This window comes from Strix aluco, chromosome 2 (genome assembly GCF_031877795.1).
Source record: "Strix aluco isolate bStrAlu1 chromosome 2, bStrAlu1.hap1, whole genome shotgun sequence".
Classification (NCBI taxonomy): Eukaryota; Metazoa; Chordata; class Aves; order Strigiformes; family Strigidae; genus Strix; species Strix aluco.
This window is the reverse complement of record NC_133932.1, coordinates 66,435,834-66,455,185: the sequence shown is the minus strand read 5'-3', so window position 1 is coordinate 66,455,185 and position 19,352 is coordinate 66,435,834. Positions and strand designations below refer to the sequence as shown.

The following is a 19,352-nucleotide window of genomic DNA, read 5'->3' as shown; positions in this document are numbered from 1 at the left end:
CAAATGGCTAAATGATATTAAAGACAGTAAATTTATACCAGTGCCTGTGCATATCGTCGTCTAGAAAGAAATCAAAGCCTCCGTTCAGGCTTTATTAGTGGAGATGCAGCTGTCTGCTTCTACCAGCTCATTCGACTCGCTTTCTGCACTGCTGGGGGCTGTGACTGATAGCATGGCGGCTCTCCACAGCCCCCATGGTCTTACACGGAGGTTTAAAAACCAGACTAAGGAAAAAGATCAGTCTGATTTTTATTATGTAGTTTCAGAATATAGGAAACTTTCAGCAGATCCATAGCTTGGAAAAGCTGATATACACAAAACAGTGACTGTTAGAGGAATTACTTGAGATTTGGGAGATTTTGTGGATTATAAAGGAGGATGCTGTTTATGAAGATAAAAATCTGAAAATTGACCTCCTCCTCCATTATAATTAAATCTTTGTTTAGCCTACTAAATGAATACGATTGAATAAACCAGATCCAGCAAAGTATGCTGCTGATAATAAACATTTTTAAACGCTGATGCTTTGTATTATATTGTGTGACTACTAATCTAGTTTAAAAATAGATAACATTCGCTTTTTTTTAGCAAGTGCACAAAAACCAGTCACAGTTTGACCCAATTGCTGTGGAAGGATATGTGACTGTTAGCTTTCTTTTACCTAGTTGTTCTTCCAGAAATGAAGTGCCTTTTGGAGCAAATTTGGGCTATCAGCTACACTTATCTACACTTATTCAAATCTCATGTGATTGTTCTTTGCTTGGCTTTATAATTGAGCATATTCACATCCTCCTTTACTCTGCCTTGGGCAGCTAAAAAAAAAATGTTATTACTGTCGTTTTTTAATAGGTATATACAATTATTAAACTTTGAGATGTCCTAGTCATGCCCTCCTGTATGAAATCATCTTGTCTGTGGCAAAAATTCATCTAAGGAGAAACTGTGCTCTAACAACAGAACCACTATAATTATTTCCTCAATAAATTTGACATTTGTGACTCCGTTATGTTGGGAGTCATGATATAAGAGTTTTTATGATCTTTTCCATTTCACCCAGAGCTCTCCAGGGAGCATGGGTGGGAGGTGCTGGATGAGCACAGGCAACCCAGGTGAGGCGGTGCATCAGCTCACGAGAGCCCTTTCTGCTTTGTGGGACCAGGGACAGTCCCCCACGGTGACCCACTGAAGCCTCTTCCTCACAGAGGCAGAGCAAGAGAGCCCCATTTTAAACCAGTGCCCTGATTTATAAGGGAGAAGGGTTTCAGCTGCCCACTGCTGGTGGATGTCCATGCATCACGGAGCCTGCAGTGCACGCCCCTCTCATCGACTGGAAACTAGACCAACCAGAATAGATCAGCAGGGTCAGGAATCTCCTCTGCCCTCTGTGAGGGCACATGTCTAAGGGACTTAACTGTCACTACTGTGTGCATTTAAAAAAAATAAACTCCTGGCTTTCCGAGGCTGAACTTTACTATTGCAATTGCATGTTGTTCAAATGTGATGTAGCTTCTGCTTGTGCAAACTGGGTGAAGCATGACAGCTATCTGTGGATGCAATTTGCTGAAACTGACTTAAAAAATTGGGGCTTTTTCTGGTCTGAGTTTTCTGCTCACTGTGAAAAATGGAGCCCTACACAGTCCACGGAGGAGCAGGGGACTGAACAGATTGCTTCCCTTCATTTTTCTGCAGAGAAGCTGGGGCAAATGCTTTGTTCTTCTGCTCAGAATATTGCAGATTTCAAGGAAGGGAATCTTCCCTCTGGCCCAAATCTCTCTTGTTCAAAGCATCCCTCTTCTTCACAGGTGCTGCAGGGCACTGCTGTCTGCCTTCCCTCAGTTCCTGACATTTGCCCCCTTGTCTAGCAGGTTGAGAGTCATCCTCAACTAAAGAGCAGCCAAGGAGATGGATTTGGGCAGCACAGTGCCTGGAAATGATCTTTTTTGATGAGATAGGAAAAAACCCACCTTTATTTTATACCCCTTGAGCCATTCTGATAACCACTGAAGGAAACAGGATATTGTAGTAACCATCTGGCAATATGCATGAAGAGCTGCAATAAATCTTACCATTGTGTTTCTGCAGAAAGCCAATGACTTTTTCCAGCACAGTAGTTTTGTCCATTTTGCGGGTGTTGCCTGGAAGCATGGAGCTGAGCTCTTTGATGAGAACATTGAACTGATCGCGCCTCTTCTTCTCAGACTTGTTACGCGAAGCCCTGTAGACAGGGGAAAAAAAAGCATCAGCAGACCAAGAGGAAAAATCATCATGTACCTCCTCTTTGCAGTGAATACACATGGAAATTAGATGGCCGTGTGCTTCAGTATGTGAAAATTGACACTGGCCTCCAGCAAAGCTGCAGAGACAAGTAGGAGGCGACCGTTCCTATCGCCTGCTCTTGTCTTTGGGCCCCCTTTAGAGTCCAGTGGGGAGATGGAGGCTCTCCATGCCCATCTGTGATGCCTCTACGCATTCCAGTCAAGTCTATCAGGTCAGCATTAAGCCTGTAGGTTAAGGAGCTCTGTCCATCTCCTAGGCATGTACAGGATCCTGAAAGTTCATGCAGCCTCTGAGAAGGCACTCAGTGCAAGAAGAAATAGGAATACTGTGACAACAGTAAAATCGTTCATAAAGGAGAAGAGTGGGGACTGGTAAAACTATGGGTCATACCCATCTGTGCAGTCTTAACAGGAGAGAGGGACCCCAGTCCTGCAGCTCAGCCACTGGACCAGAGCTGGGTCCACCTAGAGGGACCTGCCTGCTTTGGTCATGGGTCCTCTGGCCACCTCCAAGCTCGCTTACAGAGAGGAATCTGACTTCCAGCCATTAAGATCGGGGACCTGAGTAGAGGTTGCTGCAGCTCCCATCTAGTTCATATGCCACCTAATTCAGTCTCCTTTCCAAGGTGACAAGGGCAAAAAGAAGGGAGGACAACAGCACGTCTCATCCCAGCATGGACCAGGTCTTAGACTGGGATGTGTTCCTGGACCTGGGGGCGCAGAAGTGCTATCAGGGGTCCGCTGCTTGCCCATAATCTCTGTGTGCCACTGGGCAAATCATTTAAGGTCACAGTGCCCCAACTCTTTAGGTGTAAAACAGGGACTCTGCAGTTTTCTTTGCCAGTCTTGTCTGTTTAGCTTGCAGACCCCTCAGTAAGAGACTGTTTCTGCCGCTGTGTTTGAAGAGCTCATAGGAAGAAAGGACCTGATTTTATTTGGGGTATTTTGGCACCATCATAATACTGTCATTAAGGCTGTTGATAATCTTTTCAGCACGTGCACTTCATTTTTAAAAAAATTATATGTCAACCTATACACAAGCAAGTGTTTTCCAAATTGTTCTCACAAATATGATAATCATTCTACTTGGAGGGTATCACCTAGACTTCTGTAGCCATGTGAAAATAGAAATAAATATAACCCGGAAGGTTTGTTTATTCTTCTGAAAGGTCCTCAAGCAGACAAGATTTGCCTTGTTAATTACGTAAAGATCTAAAAATCTGGTTACATGTAGACAGGAAAGAAAAGCCAAGAGGCCGGTTCTCACTTGGAGTTTCTCAGTCCCAGCTAACTCTGTTGTACCTCATAAGCAGCTCTGGATGCACACTGCTGAAAATCAAAGCAAAATTTAGCCCAGCATCTACATCCCCCCCTCCAAGGACCAGGATGGCAATAAACATTTTCAGCAGAGAAATCACTGCAGAGGCTTCTGGATGTTACTACTGACAGAGGGGTAATTTTTGTTTGTCTTGCTCTCAACCCTGAACACACTTGGAGATACACTGGATAGAAGCCAACACTTGATTCTTTTACAGCTTTGAACACAAGAGATTGGGTGGATACTGCCTGACTGATTTCAGCCTGTTCTTATTACAGTGCAAAAGGCTGTCAGAACAAGATGTGAAAAGCTCCAGCCTTATCCTATTTCTGTACAATTCAAGGGGACATTAAGAACATCAACATTTTACTTCCTCATAATTCCATCCTTGGTTCATTTTAAGCTCAAAGGGTCTTGATCGCCCTGAAATTAAAATAAAACACCAACTGTCTATAGGGAAAGTGTTGCTTTTTCCAAAAAAATTAAAGATGCCTTGATAGAAATATAAAGAATCTATTTTCAACACTTGACATTTTATTCACAAAGGAAATATAAAAACTCCTCTAGTGGAAATAACTCTACCAAGATCTGGATCGATGATCACAGTAAAATCTTAAAAAGGAAAAAAATGAGAAAAACCCCACAATTAGGTCGTCTAAACTATCCCTGCACAGTTGTAAATGCTTTGTTCAGTCCAGTTGTAAATGTTTTAAATAATGCAGCTTTCATCACTTCCTTTGGAAGATTATTCCCTAGCCTTGCTTACTTCACTGCTAGGGCATATCATTTACAGTAAGCCAAAACAGTCTCTGTCTTAATTCCAAATTATTCATCCCAGTTCTCCTCCCTCCTTGCTACTCCAAAAAATTACAGCATATCCACAGGGAAGAAGGAGACACAGTATGAATAAAATCTGGATTTTTAGTGAATACAGCTAAAGGCAATGCAGGACAGCTTGAATTCAGAATAATCAAAATCACCCATTTAAAATGTGTTCTAAAGAGCCATTTTCATTCTCTTACATATTTGATGCTTATTGTCTTAAAGAAAGACTGATATTTGCTGACTAGCAGCCATTACAACTTGCTGAATTATAATGAAATGTGGCTTTACACTAAATTTCATATTTCTTTTTGCTGTCCAGTGGAATACACTATATATGCATCAAAGCAAGTAACTGTACTGCATACCTTCATTCAGATTCTTAAATTTACTTTTTACTGGAGTGGAAAATGGCAGGTGATAGTCCTTATTTATTAAGCACTTATTTCTGGTTCACTTCAAGCTGGTTTTGTCTGCAATTTGGAATTCAATTGAATTGCAAAAAAATTATTTTATAATAATTTACTATTAAAGCAAGCTAAAAGAAAAGCAAAGAAAAAAGTGCACAAAGCATGCTTTTTGTTTAAAATTAATAAATCTATAAGACAAAGTAAGTCTCGTCTATCATCAAAGAACTGAAAATGAAATGGTGGTTTTTGATCTCCAGAAGATCAGAAGACCTCAAAAAGGTCTTCGATGCTCCCAAGTGTGGTGCCATCATATCCATATTTTAGTCCTCAGGTCTTTGGAGTGAAGTAGTGCCTTAGGCAGTCAGAGGATGCAGAATGGGGCTCAGAATAACCAGTGTCCTGAAGGAAGAGCTATACATCTTGGCCAAACACTAAACACTTGACACAGAGCTGGGAGTGCAGGTGCCTCTCCTTAGGAGAGGATGGATCCTGTTCTCATGTCTGTATAATACAACTTGTATGTGACTAATAAATTGCAGCAAATAGTAAATGGGGTGTGTGTGTGTGCTTCTAACCTGAGAAACCTAGCTCCTAGCTTGGGTCCATCCCCAAAGAGTTAGATCCAGAAATTTCCAGTCTCACCTACTTTTAACACAGCAAATGAAAAGAGAACAATTTTCTGGGGTTTTTTTATCCCCTCTCGCATTTCTCAGCACTGAGGGACCTGATCCTTACACTAAATAGAAAAAAACAAAGAAAGTGTTTCCTCTGCAGCACAGGACAGATGAAAGTCCTCAGTTTTCAAGACACAACAGCTCAATGTTCAGCCAACGGCTTCTCCCAAGTCTGACTCTCTTTAAAGCTTTGGAAGAAAATCTGTAGCTTTTAAATGAATCTGGATGGCTTTAGTATACTGTAGTAACTTCAGACTTCCATGAAGCCTCTCATGATTTCAAACTTAATTTCAAATTTAGATTTATTTCTAAAAAGCAATTTCCTTTTTTCATTTTCAGAGTTATTTTTTTTATCCACCTTGATAGAGGCCTGCCCCAGGGTATGACAAAAATTCCCTCCAGGAACAAACGGCATGAAAACCATACCAGATGGTGATTGCAATCGCTTGATAGCGAGGATACGTGTTACCCTATTTTTGTCCTATATGCATTCATTTAATGCATTTGGGTTTTTTTTAAACAATTAGCACACAAATATCTTGAAGATAATCAGGCTGTAAGGCGATGCACAGTGGGCTCGCTTCCCCTGTTCCCCCCTTCCCTGCTCCCGGGGCTCTGGGGAAGTGTGAGCTACCCCTCCCGCTGTGCTACACCCTCTCCGAAGAGCCACCTCTTTGCTGTGTGGTGTGGTGGTGGGAGGCATCCCTTCCCTGAATCCACCTCCTCTCCTGGCCCCAGGTGCCTGCCTGGTTGACAGATGGCTGGGCAGAGCTGCCCGCAGAGCCGTACCCCATGTCGGTCCTCTCCGGGGCACGTGAGGAGCGGCAGCAGGGCGGCTCCAGGGGCTGGCGGGCACCAGGCCTTGGTGGGCCACCCCTCACAGGCCTGAGGGGAGGCAGTTAGGTCAGCGCTTTGCTCCCGGTGGCGATGGCTGAGCCTTCTGCAGCCTGAGCATGCACACCTTCCGAGCAGGGAGCAAAGGGGAACAGTGGAGCTCGGTTGCAGCCTGTGCTGACCTATATTGGTGAGAAAAAGCTGCGGGGAGGAAAGAAGCGGAGAAGGAATCAAAAGAGATGAAACTGGATCAACTAGTTGTGCCTGGACTGGAAATACTCTCATTAGAGGGAACCAAGGGGAAAAATGTGGGCAACCCATGGCTCCCTCTAAAGCAATTAAACTGTGGGCTGCGGTATGGATAATACATCCAAAAAAACCACCCTCAAATGCTTCCAAACAGCTTTTCTGCAGATGCCAGTCAGATCTGACAGTTATTAAGAGTTTTATTGCCACGGGTCTTCTGCCTTGAAACACACCCTTTCCCTCCCCACAAAGTGTTCACAACAATTTCCCGCCAACTGGGGCCTGATGGTGGAGTGCAGAATGTATGTAAATAAAGGTTTGTGCCAGTTTAGGACTGACACAGCACTTTTTGTGGTCTTTCTCTGCTCTGACAGCAACTATTGGGTGTTTTCATTACTGTGAGACAGGCATTGCTGGATAAATGACCATAATAATAGGGAAAAACCCCACTTTTAAAGTTATCTTTCTTTTGCAAAATGTTTTTTTGTAAAAAGCCCCCATTTTTATACACTGGGGAAGCTCAGATGATGTGTTATAGTGGAAGGAGTAGGTTGTTGGTTCTTCAGTTCTCGTGTTCTGCAGTAATGTGAAGAAAATAATCAATGCCTTAGCTTTTCTGACATTTTCCACAGGAAACATTGCTGTGTTATTTTCTTCTTACAGAATAGCAAATAATAGGAATCTGTGAGATGTCAGTTTTTCAGGTTGTGCTTGGCTGTATTTTACTCTTGCTCTCTCTGATTAATTGATTATAGATAAAACAGCTTCTGCAGCAACAAACAGTATCAAGCTCATCACAAGTTAAACAGAAAGTTATAAAAGAAAAAGCTCTCACCTCTTTGCCCTGTCTTTCTCATCTTCATCCATTAGATTGTCTAAGCAGTTTTTTCTGTTGAAAGAATACAAGAATCATTATGAACTGTCATTTTGTTAGCTCTTCTTGCAGGTTAATCTGAGAGTCACTCTATTTCATTTTAATAACAGAGTGATGATATCCAGGTCAGGTAAATGTGTCAGCAGTGCTTTATGCCACAGTCCTTGATTTTAGGAAACATCCATTGTGGATAATGTTATTCCTGAGAGTCATGCTAGCCTTAAGGGTTCCAGCCAGGGATCAAGGCTCCCAGGCACAACATGGTGCATCAGCATAGTATAAAAACAGCCACTTCTTGGGTGATTGTTTTCATGTGGAGGTTACTCTCTGCAAACTTGCGGGCTGGATGAACCCTGGGGTCTACCCGAGTTGAAAAGGCATTTTCAGCACCCCCACATTCCCCCAAAAAACATCCCCAGTGCAAGAGCCAGCATCACCAATGCCTCTGACTTCTCAGGTGGAGCTTCCTACTGGGGGGGCTTTTTGTCCTCCTCTGTGGGCCCTGACCTGAAGCCAAAAGAGACAGTAATACCTTTACTGAATTAAACCACAAATTCAAAGTGTCCTCATAAATCCCACTACCTAAGCCGCACTGTGAAAAAACCCTCCTGTAGCGTAGACAGACAGCCTGCCTGGCAGTGCCGGCACCGAGTGTGGGGACTGCACCATCCCCATCACTCTTTTTGCTAATCTTCACCAAAATATTGTCACCTGCCATCAGGTTTATAGTCCAATTGCTCCAGCAGTTTGAGCTATAAGGAGAAAGTACTCTGAGCCCAAGATGTGTTCACAAAGCCACAGAGTAAAAGGGAGTAAACTGGGTAAATTAATTAAATTTGTATAGGGAAGGTGAAGGGAACAATACGAGAGCAGCCCAGCTGAAGGCTGAGATCCTCAGAAACACTTGTCGCCAGCTCACTGCCCACCCTCCTTTGCTCTGCGGCCTTATGAGAAAGCGATGTTTGAGACGTAACCGCTTCAGCCTGAGGAAGAAGCCCTGTGCTGCTGCAGCCTCTCATGGCACCTTGTGCCCATGTCAGGCACACAAGGCGCGTGCTGCTGCATCCCACACAAATATTTTCCGAAACAGCAGCACAATGCCGCTACAAACCCTGGATATTGTCAAAGCATCATTTTCAAAGCAGCGGTGTAATGACAGGCAATGATAACATTCGCTTTCAAAAATCAATGTTTCTAATTTAATGAGTTCTCAACATGTAAGACATGAATAAAATTGGAGGGGTGGAGGAGGGAAGTTAATTGCTAGGCATTATTTAAGCCCATGGTATTTTCCACATATGAGTCACACATAAATTTGCTTGTTTAAAGAACATTTTATGAAAAAACAGGAGTGAAAACTTATTGATAGTAAGAACAGTGGATAAATTCCCTCCTTCTGTTGCTAGTTCTCTTACAGCAATTTTCCACTGTCTCATTACTCAACAGTTACCTAAGGACATGAAACTACCCCATAATTTTTTATCAAATATAAGAGTATTGAGGAATTAAAGCCACAGGTCACTGATTGGAGGGTAAAGGTACTACTTCATGGCATTCAGCTTGTTGATGGAGGAGCATAAATAGGAAATACGAAGGCCGAGGGAGTGGCTTTTTTAGTAATAACTGGCAAATTTAAGTTGCTGAATTCTATTATACTGAACAAAATAACAAATAATACCATATAGTTTTTAGATGTTTTTTCAGATATTTATTTGGCCTTGCAAAGCAGCCAAGTCAGCCATGTCACAATCCATATTTTAGACAAGAAAGAAGTTAAATTTTATTTACCAGTGTTTTACAAATACTTTAGGTGGCTATTTGCCCAGTCCCAGAATCAGACTCCTAGCCCAACAAATGTGTTTTCACATAATTCAGGCTAAATTATAGTGACAAATTTCAGGGGGTTTTGTTGTTATTTGCTCACATATTGCAACCAAAACGGTCACCTATGTTATTCAAGAATAATGAAGGCATCAGTAATATGACAAGGGTTAGCATTTAGGATTTTGCTGTCTTTCTTTGCTAGACCTTTGCTCAAAATGCTCTGTTGCATGCACCCTTGTTGAATCTAGGGTATGACAAACAAAATGGGGCAGTACCAGCAGAAGAAGTAATTTTCTCTGAATCCCTGTAGGTCTTCCTCTGCTGCACCAAGGCCTCCTCTGGTTGCAACAGATTCCCAGTAGAAAGCAGCAATATGGGGATGAAAACTCTGTGTGCCTCTGAGGAAGGATGGGGGTGGATGGGGCAGTCAGTATCAGTGCTGCTCAGCCCCAGCTGTTTTGGAGAGGCACAATGTACCTAATGGAAAGGGACTTCCTACAGCTGTACCCTATAAACTGTCAAGGAATTACAAAACTGTCAAGGGAAGCCTCTACCCTTATGAGAGAGCAACAGGTCTAACTGGTCTGTTCTGCCAAGGATTTGGCTAGATCTGTAAAGCAATTCATGGCCAGCTTCCAGTAAACAAGGTTTCTCACTGACTGACATGAAATTCTGGACCTGCTGTGCTGTTGCTAATGTTAGACAATATCTAATTGTCATTTTGCTTCTGTTTGCTCACACAGCAAAGTCTCCAGAGCATAGTAAGCATTGCTAACAGTGTTTGCCAGTACATTTGTACCATATGAAATTAAAATTGTTCTCAATAAAATAGATATGGCAGAGTATACAACTACTGTGAACACTACTGCCATCCCTCTCCTGAGCCACACCAGATGCTGACTTACATCTGGAGCAGAAACCCATGGCATAGAGCTTAGGTATATGCTTAGTGCAACCTGCTTGCTTTACGTTTTCCTCCCAGCCCCTCAGCTGGGAGGGTCCCAAATAGCAAACTGGAAACCTACTCTCTCATCCCCATCAGTGCCTGGTTTAGGAGGCAATTCTGGCTTGTTGCAGTGACAGAGGCAGGCAGTAAATGCCATGGCTCTGTGCCACGGTTCCCCTGCAAAGAGGCGACATAAAAAAAACAAGTGGCACAAGGATTTCTCAACATTTGAATAATCCTTTCATGCTAACAAAGAGAATTTGGAAACCTATGGGTAACAACACCACATGATGTAACTCCTGCTGATAGAGTATTTAACAGTGACAGTTACATTTGGAGCTTCATTAATATCATCATTATCAACAAGGAGTGAAGATGCTATCACTCAAAAAGATGGGAACCACCTGGAATAAGGAGGAAAAAGCTCATGTACTCCCATCAGGGTGGTACTCAGACAGATACACAGAAAGATGCATACCCACAAGTGGGGAAGAGTGGCATTTTGGAAACAAAAGACTGGTTAAAACTGTTAACTGTGTACCCCTGGCTTAGTTATCAGATGGAGAATTACAGCACAAACATCCCCCCCACATTCATTCATACAATGGATAGTTGCGCAGGAAAGAAATAATTCAGGCAGAGTGCCAGCTCGCTCCAGGGACTCTCCAGAAGAAAGGTTGCACATGTTTATTTTGATACATTCTATTCCCAGTGGACACAGAGCTTGCACTGTAAAATTCATCTGGCACTGATCACCTTATCCTGCACTAGAAACATGTTTTTTAGCAAGTTAAACTACTACTCTTCTGTGTGGGTGAGTTTGGTTTCTCTCCTTCCTGCCCTACTGCTCATCAGGATATGCTGCAAAATGACTGACACTCAAATGTAAGTAATCAGCTGTTGATTTCCCACTAAATTGCCACGTGGCCAGCTAATCTCAGTTCCTACAAATCAGCTTGACATTTAACAAGAATTTTTAATCATATTTGTTTAACTCAGCTGAATTAAATCAGCGGCATAAATGTCTTTTAGAGGTCCTGGGATGTGCCTGGGGGAGTCTGGTGAGAAATCACAGTGCTCGTGATCTTCTGGCCCTATGTTGTGCAGCTGGAGGGAAAGACAGGGCTTTTCCTCCCCTTCCCTCTCTGGCATGGTTGGGTGTCTGTCTCCACCACCTGGAGACAGGTGTACACAGGCCTGTGTGGGGTATTCAGCCACTTGTCCTGTGTAGGGCATGCTCAACCCTGGGGACAGGAGTGCTGCCCACCATATCCCAGTGTTGCTTCCCACCTGCTATAGGTATACCTGAGGCCTCCCTTGGATCTCACCCTCAGACCACGTAGGATGCTGGTACAATACCACTATCCTAAGTAAAGAAGATGATATTGCACTTGGAGAACAATCCTCTCGCAGACAGGGGATGGGCAGGGGTTGTATGGAAAATTGGGACACTGGGAAGAAACATCTTGAACAACCTTCTGACTTCTGGGGAGATCCTCCCCAACAACTGTTATCTTTGTGAACAGGAAAGAAGAAGAGCAACAGGGTAGAGCTGCTCCCATGCCTTCCAGACACTTCACTCAGCCTCCAGTGCCCATCCCTGCTGAGCATTACTTCTGCAAGATACTGAGTGCTGCCTCAACAGAGAGCTACTCTCTGGCTCCCTCTTTGAAGGGGAGGAAAGAGGCTGTTAGCAAAGAGCTCAGTGTTATAAAAGAGGTGCATAGGTATGTTCGGTGGTTCAGGATTTAAAAGCCAGATCCACCCATGCACAGCATCCAATGCATAGTGAGCAGGATTCAATACCACAGGAAGAAGGCATCGTCGAAGGGGAGTACAGGCTCTGGGCATGAGCCAGGGGGGACAGTTTCTGGCCACCCACTAGCATAGGAGACAGTGTGACTGGGTCTCTGCACTGGCACTGCTGCCAGATCCCCTGCCTGGGGATGATGGACAAGGTCTGATGGACACTGTGGTTTGATAATGGCATTGTCCCATGGATGCTCCACAGCATGGGTTAGATGGGTACTTGCCCACACTGGGGAGCACTGCTGTGGCTTGGTGCTAGCAGCTGTACCCCGTTCTTCTCAGCTAAGGCAGAGCTCTGAAATGAAGTAAACTGCACTAACAAGAAAAGTATTTCCCTTCCAAGCCTTGCTGGGGGAAAAGAGAAAGATAGCAAATGGGAAGTGGCAGGAAAGGTCACAGGCTGACAGGCAAGAAGTGACCATCTGACCATTTTAGATGCATTGTTCCATGTTTCTCTGACATGGATGAAGCACTCGGATATCCCACCATGAGGGGTATGGCACAAACACACAGAGGAAGGATTTGTATAAACACAAATTAGAATAAATCAACAGATTCATAGACATAACAAACTGAACTACATCCCTCCATCCTCATTTTCAGATGTAAACCTATGAACTGTTACAAAAACATGCCGGAGTCCATAACTCAATACAGCACAATTCCATCTGTAGGAATCAAAATTGATTTATCAAAACGTAAACAGAGTGGCCTTAAGAAACCTTAAGAAAAGATAGTAAAAAAATCACTTTCCTGTTGATATACATTGTTATTTGAGATGGAACTGTGACTTTTCAGCAGGAGAATGGCAGTCTGCAGTTACCACGGGCCATGTAATGCCATGATTGTTATGGGAATTACTGTTTTTAACAGTAAAGGAAAAATCCAGTAGCATAGTAAGTGTCCAGCTTTAGAGTTACGACTATTTTTGCCTGACAGTGTGCAGCTTAGTCTTCCTGCATTCAGTAGATTACTACATATTGTTCACGCTAGAGAAGAGGCTGTTTAGATGTTTCCAAAAAAGAAAAGAAGAAGAAAACTCTTTTGAGAAAATCATGCACTTCACGAACCTCATGGGCTTCTCCATGTTTCATATATATGTGTACAATGAATATTTACATGGTAACAGGCTTAAAGCAAAACAGACATTAAAAAAAAAATTCAAATGTGGACAATGAAAATGATGGAATTTAACATAAATTAATGCTCCACTCTTCTGAACTGCAGATGGCAGGGAGATGCTGACAGGTAATACAGCTGAGTATTATAAGATTATGACGAAGAGAAGTAAAGGCTCAGAACATATTCTGAGTTTATTCTTTACACTATTCCCATTTAGTGGGAAGAGGTATTCTTTTCTGTAGGTCAGAAACATTGCTCCTATTGCTGTGTGCTGTTTGACAGCTTCCCCCCTCTACCCTGGTGCTGGTTGAATTTTGGGATGAGTCGCCTGCAAACCCTCTATGGATATGATATAATTCTCATCAGTTTAAGTCAGGAGTGAGACAGCTGACGTTAGCAGCGCCGTGCTGGAGTGTCGCCAGGGTAAGTGAGAGGCGTCCTTTATCTCTAGCTTGTGAGCAACGTGGAAAGTTTGTGTGGCGTTTGGCATCTCTGATGAAGATCAGTACATACATGCTCGTTATCTCCCTTATTATTATTACTGAATGACTAGAGCCATTCAGACTTCAGTGAACAGGCTAAGTGAATCCCCAGGTTCAACCGCTGCTCGGCTCCCCCCTCGCACGGCTGGAAACAGAAAGGCAAACAAATTAAACTAACATTAATCAGCAAAGACTGCCATCTGTATAACTCGGAGCACTTCTCTGCATGCCCGTACCCTTCCAGCAATGCTAAACAGGATTAGCCTTCTGTGGGCGGGCGGGGAAAGTAGGTCAGTTTGGTAACATCGCTCTGTGTGAGGAACGGAGGATGTGACTGCAGTGGTCTGCTGGCAGCCCTCTCGCCTTCTGTATGAGCCATGGAGATGAAGCGCCTGGACTTGTCATGAGGCACACGAGGTGGCTCAGATCCCTGCGTTCCTGCACGACGACACCTGCCATTTGTAGAAACGGCGGTTTTGCAAAGCCTGGATGGTGCATTGGAGTTAACGGATGCATTTCAACAAGGAAACTGAGGCAAGGGGCAGCTAAAGGCTTAGTTATTATTAGTTTGCACACAGCCAAGCATTTGTCAAACCTTATGCATGAACAAAGTGGCAAGGGACGGTAAATCATGTGATGGAGGTATTGTCTTTCTGTATTGACTTTATTGGGTGTGTAGGGATGGTGGCAGGAAAGCCAAAGCTCACTTAAAGTTGACACTTGCAGGGCACATCAAGGACAACAAGAACTTCTGCTGCTACATCAGTAGTAAAAGGTTGAACAAGGAAAGTGTGGGACTCCTGCAGTATTGGGAATGGGTGGGGAGGTGAATTAGTGACAACAAACACAGGTGAGGCTGAGGTACTGATGCCTTCTTTACTGCAGTCTTCACCAGCAAGGTCTCCCAGGCCTCTGTGTTGGAGGCAGGGTCAGGGAGGAGCAGAAGGACCAGCAACCAGTGAGGGTCAACTCAAGAAACTTGAGGGAGCTTGAGGGAAGTTGACCTGTACAAGTCGATGGGGCCTGACCACCTCCCTCCATGGGTGCTGGGAGAGTTGGCAATATCCTTGCTAGGCTGATCTCTCTCATCTTTGAGAGGTCATGGAGATGGGGTGGGTCCCTATTGGCTGGAGAAAGGTAAATTTTGGCCTTCAAAAAAAGGCCAAAAGGGTGATCCAGGGAGCAACAGGCCAGTCAGCCTCATTTTAGTCCCTGGGAAATCATGGAGCAAATTCTCTTGGACCACATCTCTGGGCACATGAAAGAGAAGGTGATCAGAAACAGCATGTATTTGCCAAGAGTAACCTGACTGTCTGCTATGATGAAATGACAGGATCTGTGGATGGGGAGAGAGCAGTGGATGTCATTCATGTTGGATTCATGCTCAAAGGCAGGGCTGTCATCATGGGGGAGACACAGTGAGGCTGGAGAAAAGGGCTGACTGAAACCTCATGAAAGTCAATGGGAACAACTGCCAAGTCCTGCACCTGGGAATGAAGAGCCTTGGGCTCTGATATAGGCTGGGGATGGACTGACCAGGGAGCAGCTCTGCAGGAAAGGCCCTGGGAGTCCTGGCAGGCAGCAGGCAGCACGCTGCACGTGAGCCAGTGGTGTGCCCTGGTGATGAGGACAGCCAACAGCACCCTGGGCTGCATGGACAGGAGCTCAGCCTGATCAAGGGAAGGGATTATGCCCCTTGACTCAGCACTTGTTAGACCACATCTAGGGTACTGTGTCTGGTTTTTGGGCCCGCCAGCACAGAAAAGATATAGATTAACTGGAGGGAGCTCAGCAGAGAGTGTGGTGGGGGCTGGAGCACTTGCCTTGTGAGGAGGGGCTGGGGTAGTTGGACTGGTTGGTCTGGACAACAGATGGCTTTGCAGACTCCTAACAGTCCCCCCATTGCCTACGAGGGGTCAATGAGGAGCCAGAGATCATCATGGTGATGCAGGATGGGAGAGTGAGAAATAATGGGCATAAGTTGAAAGAAGAGAGGAGAAACTTTTCTCCATGAGTACAACCACGCAGTGGAGCAGGCTGCCTGGAGAGGCTGTGCCATCCCCATCCTTGAAGGCTTTCAAGACCTGACTGGGCAAAGCCCTGAGCAGCCTGGTCTGACCTCAGAGCTGGCCCTGCTTTGAGCAGGAGGTTGGACTGGAAATCTCCTGAGGTCCCTTCCAACCTGAATTGTCCTGTGATTCTGGATCTACTGAGCTGGCTAGCAATGGGAACATCCTAAGCATATCAGCCCCCCTGAATTAGTTTCTATATTATATATGTTCCTGAAATCTATTTTATTATGCTCTTCTGTGCTACAAATAGCTTGTGCACTGTCTCCCCTACACTGACATCCCTCCTGCTTTATAAACCTGCCATCTAGGAGAAGAGTGTGAGATACACATCTTAACATTGTATGTCTGTATGTCAGGTGTCTGTCATGTCACTTTTAGAAGTTAATTTAAAAAAATATTCACTTTATGATAGAATTAGCAAAAAAAAAATAAGAAAAATGCCTCTCATGAGAATGGCCCTTGACTGCAAAACCTGTTATTCTTCCTCTCTACTTCTCATGTTCTTAATCTGTTTTAGGTACTTATAAAACTTTAATCCTCATAGTATCAGAAGTCCCAAATGTATAAAGACTTTAACATGTGCTTAACTCTATACTGCTATAAGTCATCCCTCATGTATGTTTATTGTTGCAAAATCCAGGCCTAAATGTGGGGTAGAGGAACACAGATTATTTTGTAATTATTAGCTCTGAAATCTTTCCTTGAAAATGGTCTCAGTTATAAGGTATTCTCAGTTGCAAGAATCTGTTAGTTTATTTGCTTCTGCAAATATTTAAATAAGTAGAATAATAGAACATCTGACCTATGATCTTCTGATGGTCAAATGCTCAGCCAGTACAGACAAACTGGCAGAATATGCAAGCAAAACACTAGAAAGATTTATCTGTCAAAAACTCAAGGATTGTTGTTTTGTTTGGCATGAACTACCTGGGAAACACCAACACAAGCAGAAAATCCGCCTTTTTCGATGGGACCATTGTCAAAGTCAGTCTTTTTTTCTGGCAGCAATAATCTTGACAGGATCCTTTTAAACCTTTCCATCTAATTAAACAGGCCACAGTGGCACTGGAGTATAAATCAAGATGTCTGGGAGCTGACATAGGTTAGTCTCATTCCCCCCAGTTTTTTGTTTGTTTGTTAATGATTTATGGATGGCTCTCAAAGAACCAAATTACTCTCCTTTTAAAAGCTCTGGCTGGGCATGGGAGTAATTTTGCTAACAGCAGAAAAATTTGCTCCAGAAAGGAATTCTGCATTTTTGACAGTGCTGTCAAATTAATTTCACGATTTACACCGGCTGCGATGGTGTCCCCTCCATACATCAGATGTTGAAATAAGAGGCCACACATTTCTGTGGAGATTTCAGCAAGAAAGCAGAAATTAAAATGAAGCCCAATTTCCTTTTAGTTTTAGGCATCTAACCCTATGTGGCAGCTCCCTCTCCATTGAGCAGGACCTGGGGTGAAGGATGTCCTCTCTCAGTGTCCTTGCCTTCTCCCCACCCCAGTGGCACCTTGCTTCCTTATTCAAGCAGATAGAACTGGTTGGCCCAGCTACAAGGAGTGCACTGGGACTTGAGCCAGGCAGTGAGTGCTCTCCTTGGCTTTCCCCATCCTCATAGGCATCCCAGCATGGAGACATGGGGACTCAGCTGCTCTGCCATTGATAGGGGCTGGAGGTGGGAGGTGTGGGGGAAACACAACTGACCCTGCAGAGAGCTTGCAAGAAGCAACAACTTCCCTGCCCTGTGCAAGAGGCAAAGCTGTGGCCTAAATCTGCTGCTGTACAGGCAGAAAAAAATCCCTATACAATATAAAGAAATAAATACAGATATCAACACCAATAATCCCATCACTTTTGTGTTAACAGCTTGATAACATATCTGCTTATAACTCACACACTGCACTAAATTTTCTGCTCTATAGTAACTATCATATCCCTGTCAGCAGAACTAAATATTTAATCATCTGGGGAGATGAAATCATGAAAAGCTGTTTTGGGGAGATATTTTTAAATGGACAATTTGTTGTCATTTAATTTTGAGAACTTGCTGTCTTTCTCTTTTCAGGAGGGACCCTGCAAGCCTGTGACCAAACAGACTATTGCTTTGTACAGCTTGCTGTCTCCTTTTGCAGGTGAACCATGTAACCGACAGGGTTTTAGGGTCATTTCTGACAAGATCAAGGCAGGAGGGTGCAGTCAGCTCAGGGTTTGGCTGGGCACCACTAAACCCAGAGACATAAGAAGGCCAGAGACACACAGCCTGACTGGTTGCATGGCACCTTGTAAATGAATGCTCTCCAGCTGCAGTCCCCCAATTTTGTGTCTGAGTCCACAAACTTGCCGAGAATTCAGACACAGCATGCGACCAAGGTTGCACCTGTATTTTGCACCATCTCAAACGTCTGTGCCCTTAAGTCCCTCCTATCTCATTCTGAGCCATGCTCCAGCTGTGGTGCCAGCACGTCCCCACCGATGTGCGAAGTGCCACTGTTCTCAGCCTCTTCATGTTACCAGTGGTTCCCATTTTTACAAGGATCAAGTTTCTCCAGTGTGATGTAAAATTCAAATCAGGTTTTACAAAATGAATCTCCAAGGAAAAAGGATAATTATTAAAGAGCTTCATTAGTGCTTTGCAATCTTAATTATGATAATTATATTTTTGTAGCTAATATAACTGAACTCCTGCTTTTAAATCCCATTAATGAGCATTTTTAATCCTTCTCCTACTGGGCCAACAAAACCATAATGTTGAACTTTATATTTACACAGGGCACTATTTTTAATAAAAATGATGCACTGTTTACTTAGGATTTCCATTCCCTTTTATCTGTACTTTGAAGGTGCACCTTCTCCCAAAACGCAAGAAATGAAGAAGAGCAAAGATGAATTCAGTAGCTTGGGCTTGATTTCCCTTCCTGGCAACAAGAGGGCACAGTCCCTGCACCAGGATGGCAGCTGCCTGTGGTTATTAGCTGCCATCAGGGAAGCCTGTGACACCACCTTGGAAGCACAGATTTAAATCCCTTTTCCTGAACAGCCCAAGTGCTGAGATTCACCCGCTCCGGGTCTCCACGTGGACTTCAATAAGATCGTGCGCACCATGTGAATAGGCAGAGGATGTGACCCACTGCATGAAACAGAGACTTGCCAGGCGGAGGAGATCAGGTAATTGCACCGGACGGCTCTGACATATCAGAGTGGTCCCATGGGTGAGTGGCAGACCGAGGGGTTGCAGGAGCCATACCATGGTGGCCAACAATAATTGATGTTCAGGGCCAGGGAAAAAGGTGGCAGCTGTGGGAAAAGGTCAAAAGAAATCTCAATAAAAAAGAAACACCTAAGTTCACAAACTATTAATCCAGTGTGTGAGCAGGAAAAAGCACCTCCCCAACCGGCTACTGGAAATCTTGAAAAGTGCCAGCAAGAGACACCAGTATAAACAGTCTTTTCTGAGTACAGTTTATAATGCCTAACAGTAGAATTTGCTGCTGTGTCCTACATTATAAACCACCCACCACCACCCAGATGCAATGGACTAGTGGAATTTTTTTATGAGTCTGTTTGCAGCCAAATATTTTACAGTTACTAACATGGAGAGAGAGTAAGAGATCAAGGAGGGAAGAGCATACAGATTCAGATG

At 43.9% G+C, this 19,352-nt stretch overlaps 1 protein-coding gene across 5 annotated transcripts in view; it reads right to left on the bottom strand.

Annotated features, from left to right (window-relative positions):
- NPAS2 (neuronal PAS domain protein 2) overlaps positions 1–19,352 on the bottom strand; it is a 108,315-nt gene that overhangs the window by 47,170 nt on the left and 41,793 nt on the right. For all 5 annotated transcript variants that reach the window (XM_074815097.1, XM_074815096.1, XM_074815099.1 and 2 more), the window contains 2 exons: positions 7,416–7,469; positions 2,067–2,215 (listed from right to left, as the gene is read on the bottom strand). In XM_074815097.1, the coding sequence (XP_074671198.1) occupies positions 2,067–2,215; positions 7,416–7,469 (203 nt within the window). The remainder of the gene's footprint in view (positions 1–2,066; positions 2,216–7,415; positions 7,470–19,352) is intronic.